This window comes from Anguilla rostrata, chromosome 16 (assembly GCF_018555375.3).
Source record: "Anguilla rostrata isolate EN2019 chromosome 16, ASM1855537v3, whole genome shotgun sequence".
NCBI lineage: Eukaryota > Metazoa > Chordata > Actinopteri > Anguilliformes > Anguillidae > Anguilla > Anguilla rostrata.
Window position 1 is genome coordinate 27,475,022 of NC_057948.1, and position 6,911 is coordinate 27,481,932.

At 41.4% G+C, this 6,911-nt stretch overlaps 1 protein-coding gene across 6 annotated transcripts; it reads right to left on the reverse strand.

Annotated features, from left to right (window-relative positions):
- Window positions 1-1,171: 1,171 nt before the first annotated feature.
- Window positions 1,172-5,231, reverse strand: marveld3 (MARVEL domain containing 3). 6 transcript variants are annotated; one of them, XM_064312498.1, is made up of 5 exons: window positions 5,025-5,103; window positions 4,674-4,733; window positions 4,129-4,406; window positions 3,739-3,836; window positions 1,172-2,208 (listed from the first exon to the last, which is right to left on the reverse strand). In XM_064312498.1, exons 3-5 carry the CDS (start codon window positions 4,374-4,376, stop codon window positions 1,604-1,606), a joined length of 951 nt encoding a protein of 316 aa, XP_064168568.1. In that variant the 5' UTR covers window positions 4,377-4,406; window positions 4,674-4,733; window positions 5,025-5,103; the 3' UTR covers window positions 1,172-1,603. The 6 variants fall into 6 exon arrangements, with proteins under 6 accessions (XP_064168568.1, XP_064168569.1, XP_064168567.1 ...); XM_064312499.1 differs by lacking the exons at window positions 4,674-4,733; window positions 5,025-5,103 and adding an exon at window positions 5,134-5,231; XM_064312497.1 differs by lacking the exon at window positions 4,674-4,733 and having other exon boundaries at window positions 5,025-5,129.
- Between the last annotated feature and the right edge of the window lie 1,680 nt (window positions 5,232-6,911).

Genomic DNA, 6,911 nt, shown 5'->3' on the forward strand with positions numbered 1-6,911 from the left:
ACTCTTACATCCACTTACTGGTGCCAAAATGGCACCATTTATTTCCAGTTGGGACCAGTGGAGACCAGTGGATGTCTCACAGTCTCTTTTAACCCAGGAACACCCCCTTGTGCTCCTTGCTCTTATTTACATGATACAGGCAAACCCATGGCACCAGCCCCCAGGCAGTGGGTGACCAGCTTCTCCAGCTTCAGAAGGACGCTCACCTGATCCCACCCAAAAGGACAGGGTGGCAATGTTGCACAATGTTTAGGGAACTGGACTTGCAACTCTGAGGCTGTAGGTTCAATTGTCAGTTGGCATGGCACGGCCATTTTACCCTTGAGCAAGGTACTTGACCTGTATTACTTCAGTAAAATATCCAGCTGGATAAATTGATTGTATGTAAAACTGTAGAAGTCAAAGTGCTGATTCATCCTGCTGCAGCTCCTGATCCTGCAATGGGGGAGATCGTAGGCCCCAGGCTGAGAGCCTTAAAGCCACTAAGGCACTAGCCAATCAGCAAGGAGTAGGAGGTCACAACATATCAGCAGAACATTCAGAAGCACTCCAGTCAGCTCCACCAATGCTAAAGAGGGAGGACCTTTCTCACTAGCAGCTAAACTGCCAATATGCTGGCAGGACTTTTTTTTTTTTCACTGCTTTGTCACTGAAGGGAATGGATAAAAGGCAAGGTGAAAGACAGAGGTGAAAAGAGCCATTGATAGTTTGAAACTGGTTTGCACTGGTGCCACATCAGATTGGTGAAGACTCATTCTTGAGGTAGAGTGTATTTCTCTTTCTTAGGTGAACCGTGAGCCCACACAAAGGCAAGTGTGAAGAGAACTCGAGACTGACAGATACATGAATACAGAAATCAGATGGGAAGGGGACACAGGTAGGGAAGGGGGACACACATGAGGAGGGAGGGACACGCATGAGGAAGGGGACACATGGGTGAGGAAGCGTAATTGGAATAGGAGATGTTCTGACACCAGGTTGGAGACATATAGAAAAATAAGGGCACTCCCACACAAGATCAAACAGGACTTTGTGTTTCACACAACTGTGTTTGCACTGTTCATTGGATTTTTCTGCCAGTATTTACTGGTTTGGCTGTGTTCATTCATACTTTCTCCTCTTTTTAAATGTAAGTCAATACAATGTTTATCAAAGCATAATGATTCAAATATTATTTTTTAGCAATTTATTTAAAAAAAACTGATACAAAACTTAAATTTGTTCATACAAATGAGAAAAAATTTTTACATTTTAAAATGATCACATTTAAAAATCTTTACAGCGTACAAACAAGTAGAAGTTAGAGGGTGATGGTAGCCATTGATACCCTCTTAAAAGCTAATCGGAGGTGAACCTTTGACTAATAAGTATGTATTTATTTTTTAAAAGTACACTTTTGAAATAAAATAACAGTGAAAAAAACAGTGCCTGCAGTTTAACTGCCAGACTCATACCTCCAACAGTCTTTCCATTAGATATGAAAGGTTCCTATAGATGTCCTCAGATCAGACATTGGTTCTAAATCCCACCTCTAGTGGCAAATGTTTCAATCTTTTAACCATGTAGTTCTACCAGCTGTAAGGATTAGGGGAGGAAGCCCATTTTAAATGTCCTGTTGGGCCTTGCGCTTTTTCCTCTCTCGCACTGCCCTGAACGCCCGGATGGCCAGCACCGCGCTGAAGGAGAAAGCAATGACCCCCAGCACCCCAAAAAGCCCCCCGGCGATGTCCGCCCCGTGGAGCTTGCACTCAAAGCCCTGGTGCCCTTTGCTCTTGTACAGCGCCTCCCTCTCCTTGCAGATGGCGGAGTTGTAGGTCTCCTGGAGCTTGATGAAGTAGAAGGCCAGCGCGGGGATGTAGCCCAGGCCGATCAGGCCGTCCAGCACCGCCTCCACCAGCAGCACGCCGGGCCAGCGGTAGGGCACGCGAAATACCCCCAGCAGGAGCAGGGCGCAGCTGTAGCCCATTAGCGCCCCGCCGCACGCCATGCTGAAGATGTAGGGAGGCAGCTTGAGCTGGTAGAACGAGATGTCCAGCTCCTTCACCCTCTCCGCCTCCGTGCCCGTGAAGGCATTGGCACCCCCAAAGTAGTAAGCGTAAAGCCCCCCGAGGCTGGCCAGGTCCCGATAGCCCCCCGATGCATTGTACGACACTCCGGCGCAGATGACGATCAGCAAGTTTATAAAGAGGTCCATTGCCTGGCACAACCCTGTACCACCACACACACAGGGTGAAAAGACAGATATACAGAAAGATAGTCAGATAGGATATAATTACAAACTTTCCAGGGTAGGACTGATCTTAAATAATCTATACTCCTACCTCTTTCCTTTGACAATCAGTAAATGCGCTGCTCTGGCATGAGATACTCAGCAATGATATGATGGAAACTCATTCCAAAATGCATTACAAATGGTGTCTTGTTATTTGTGATTTATTTGTAAATGGTGTAGACATACCAGACATGCGATGACCGGGTTGTACTGATGAAAATCTCATTTGTGAATGGAAGCTTGAATAATAAGTTAGAATGTCTAAACATAAATCCGAAATGTCAATATCTGAACAAGTTAATTTGCACAAGTGAGCCACATTTAGATGATATTTTCACTAATATAGAACAAACTGAACACCATGGTTACTGACTTTAAAATGCTAGTGTTATTTTACGGAAGCCTATTTTAGTAAAAACAACATAAAGACTTTTTAGAGATTCTAGTAAATATGAATCAGAGTAAAATAAAAATACAAGCAAATAGCGCATCAAAAACTTGATGCAATAGCCAGAAAAAAAAAACAAACAAAAAAAACTATACAAAAATCTTTAACATTCTTTAAACATTTTGTACAACCTGCACATCTAAACTCCTCATTTTAAGGCTTTTCCATCACCAGTCTTTCAAAGCCTCACTTGTCAAAGCAAAGATCAGAAACTTGTTACCTGTCTCTGTGGCTCACTTTCATTCCATCTCCTGTAATATCTCTCCATCATTCATTCACTGGCCATGTTGTATTCAGCCATCCTCTACCAACATACCTATCCTTAGGTCCTTGTCTTCCTCTTTGTCTCACCTTTTACACTAAATGATATCCAACTTAAACTGTCAATCACAGACCCTTTGCTCCTACACTCCATGTGTATACTGTTTTATGAAATGCATTTTTGCTCTATAAAAGAAACCTGAATGAATGGAAACTGAAAAAAATGGAAACATTTGCATACGGCAGGTGTTCGCTGATGTCATGCAATGTGTGGATGCAAAAAAATGCAGCTTATGCATGCACTGATAGGGAGGTCTACCCTTAATAGCCTAAATGAGCGGCACCAAACTGCAGCCTATAAAATAATCTCATGAAGACATTTTACTGAGCTAAGCTGGGAAATGCAATGCAGTTTCATTAAAGATACTCATCCGGAAAACATGCACATTATTCTTACGAAGGCCTGGTCATGTGACTGTATCCTGACTAACCTGCATAGCTACATTCCTCTTCTCTCCTACCAGGCTACCCAACAGCTACATATGCAATCAGACCCCCTCCATTTCCTACTGGTTTCATTTTAGGTTAATAAAAGTGAGCATATAATGGGGAACATTCCCCTCAAAATTAAACGGTACAAATAAATCCAAAGCAAAATGTTCTTTTGTAATGTAATGTAGCCTAGGCCTAATGCTCTTGTTCACATGTTTGTCATGTATTCTAAATGTATAAATTATTAGGGAGAAGATCCACTGACCTCTTGATGTTAAAAGGTATTTGAGGTTGTAAAGTGCTTCTCTGGACTGTGGTTCATAATGGTCCATTTCTGCAGGGGGCACAGCAGAAGGAGTGTACCTGCAAGAAGACAAAAAGGCTGTAGCCCTAGTAGACAGGGGATAGTAGATGTAGATAGATCTTGCTCACATATTATGCGGGTTAACACCCACAAAAAATAACCTACAGTACATGCGTAAAACAACCAAAACAACCAGCTGTGCTAACTAATAACTAGTAGCCCTCCCCTGAAACAAATGTATGAACAGCCTTTCCAAAACTTGGGCAACACAAGCCGTTAATATCTTCTGAACCCCTCTAGTGGTGTCTGAGGACAGGACGCCAGCTGGACCAGGGATGAGTTTTATCTTACGTTTCTTGGCGTTCGGTTGAGTCCATGTAAGGTGGGGTGTCCCTCTGTCTGTCGGGGTAATCTCTGTCTTTATTCCTCCGGTCATGTCTTGGCTCTCTCTCCTCCCTGTAACGTTGATTGTCTCTTTGGTCTGTCCTGTCCCCCTCTCTCCTCTTATTCCTAGGATGGTCTCGATCACGCTGTGGATCCCTTCCTCCATTCGGGGAACTCTCATAGTACCTGCTGTTCTCTGACTTCCCTCCTGGCATAGTGTCTGTTCACTTGGCTTCAAAAAACAGCTGAAAATAAACTGTGAATTAATCTGATTTGATACCCTGATTCATGAACAGCAGCAATGTCCGCTTGTTTTGCATCTTAGGTGAAACGTTTACAGTAGTCTACACGCTTAGAAAAAAAGTAGGCTCTCATTTAACCTACGTCAAAATAATGTCAGCCAACTTAATGGGTTTTTATTGGCTACTTCTTGAACTTGTGGTTCCAATTTCCGAATAGGAATATATTAAGTAGGCTCCTTAAAACGAAAGATAACGTTAGTGAAATCATACCATGAACAAATGAGAAAATCGGCAACAGAGGCGGACCCATCCCATTCACCAATGGATAAACTGCAAACAGCAGAAATTTCCTAGATTTACTGGGTCACCTGACGAAAACTTGTTCCGCAAGAAATTCACAACATGATATTTTCACAGAACAATAGCCTACACTAAGAGGTACCCATTGAAAATTTGATATGGGGGGAAATAACAAGCATTGAGGCAGTTATCAGTAACAAACATAATGCTACAAACACTATTTCTGTCAGCGACCTATTACTCAATATTTAGTACAAAACAACAACCTCGGATCATCACAATTTACACGAATAACTCGCCGATATAACCATTTTGCTATACCTTTATTTGATCTGACTTTGCCGCCGACTAATAGTAGGCTAAATCTTTTGTGTAACTTAGACTACTGTATCTCCCAAGGTGTGTGTTGGTGAGAAACGAACTCCCTTACCTGAGCGCTCTGTTCTCAACCCCGCCCTTCACTGTACACGTCAGATTACGCGTTTGGGTGAGTAGTGTGAGAAGCAAAAAAAAAAAAAAAAACCTGTGAAAAGCTCGTAGATACGTAGATGCCATAAACAAAATACGATACAGCTACCGATTGAGTAATTCCTGCTTCACGAAAGTGCATTTTATTGAATTAATATTTTCATGTGCAAAGTTAAAATACACGGAAAATGATAGGCTATGGCACATTGAGTCAACTGAAGGAAGTGCACAAACTAATTTCTCAATGTAGTTGTTCGTAGGCCTATAGGTAAATTGTGACAGCAATGTGAAATTTCGAATACATACTATAATCATCTAATTAATGTAATACAGATACATTTAAGATGTAAGAGTGATATACAATATATGTGTTCACCAGCCCTGGGATGCTGAACACTTTATAGTATGTTGTATGTTGTGTACAGAAGTTGCAAAAATGCATCATTGACAGGCATAGATGAATAATGCACTTGGAATGGGTGAATACATTTAGCCTTTTATACCTAAACGAAAAAAGGTTGTGTACTGTAGGATAAGAGTGTCTACTAAATTATGTGTGCACATTGTAGGGCCTACTCGCGTGGTGCGTTAACTTGCCACTCAAAATTTGACTTTAGATCACTTGAGTGTATAAAGGAGTTTACCAAAGAAATTTGCATGTGGTTAACCTATATGCAATAGGCTGGGATTTCAGGGGAAATACAAAAAGAATGGGACACACACTACTGTAATGCTCTGGTGAAAAGTTTATCTGGACATACAAGGACAGTGTAATTATCCACCAGGACTGTCCTTGGATCAGAATGTTTTTGTAGACTATTTTCATAGGATGGTAAATGGACTGCATTTATATAGCGCCTTTATCCAAAGCGCTTTACAATTGATGCCTCATATTCACCAGAGCAATTAGGGGTTAGGTGTCTTGCTAAGGGACACTTCGACATGCCCAGGGTGGGGGATCGAACCGGCAACCCTCCGACTGCCAGACAACCTCTCTTACCTCCTGAGCTATGTCGCTCCATGGAGAATTAAAGGGTGACTGTGTTTTATCAGGTGAGATACCCTTGGGATATCAGTAAAGGTACCTTTTGGAGTGGGAGAACTTGAAAAGGGCCCAGATCCAACTATCTAGGAGTATTTGCAAACAAACTGCAGGCTGTTCGCAAACAGAAACAGAGATACTGAATGAAACATTATATTTTCTTAGATTAAGTACGTGGTTTGCCTTTAAAAACAAACAAACAAGTATCCAAACCCTTCTCATTTACAAATAGGATACTAGAGCTGTTACCAAAATAAAATCACTGATATTTTGATAGCAAGTGAGTGACGGGTAGAGTTTTCACTTGATTTAAACACTGAATTCTCTGGATCATTTTTCAGTTTTCTGTAATTTAAAAAGGGTTTTCTGTAAACTCTTGCATTTGCATAAAAAGTTAAAGCAATCTAGCTGAAACATGTTAACTAATATAATCAAAATCACATTACGTTTTCTGAACATGGAACACTTTTTTCCCGCACGAAGTTGTAGCTAATCTACACTCAGGAGTCAGGACACCTTGTGTACAGTTGTGTGTGTATAAAATGACACTGAGTGGCAAATTCAGTCATTACTGTATTTAATTATTTGGTTGCTGTTTAATAAATTAACTATTATTGAGCTACGCTGGGACCGCTCAGAGAGATAGATTAATTCATTTAGAACTGGTTTACACCTTTTCAGTGATTCACTATGGGCAG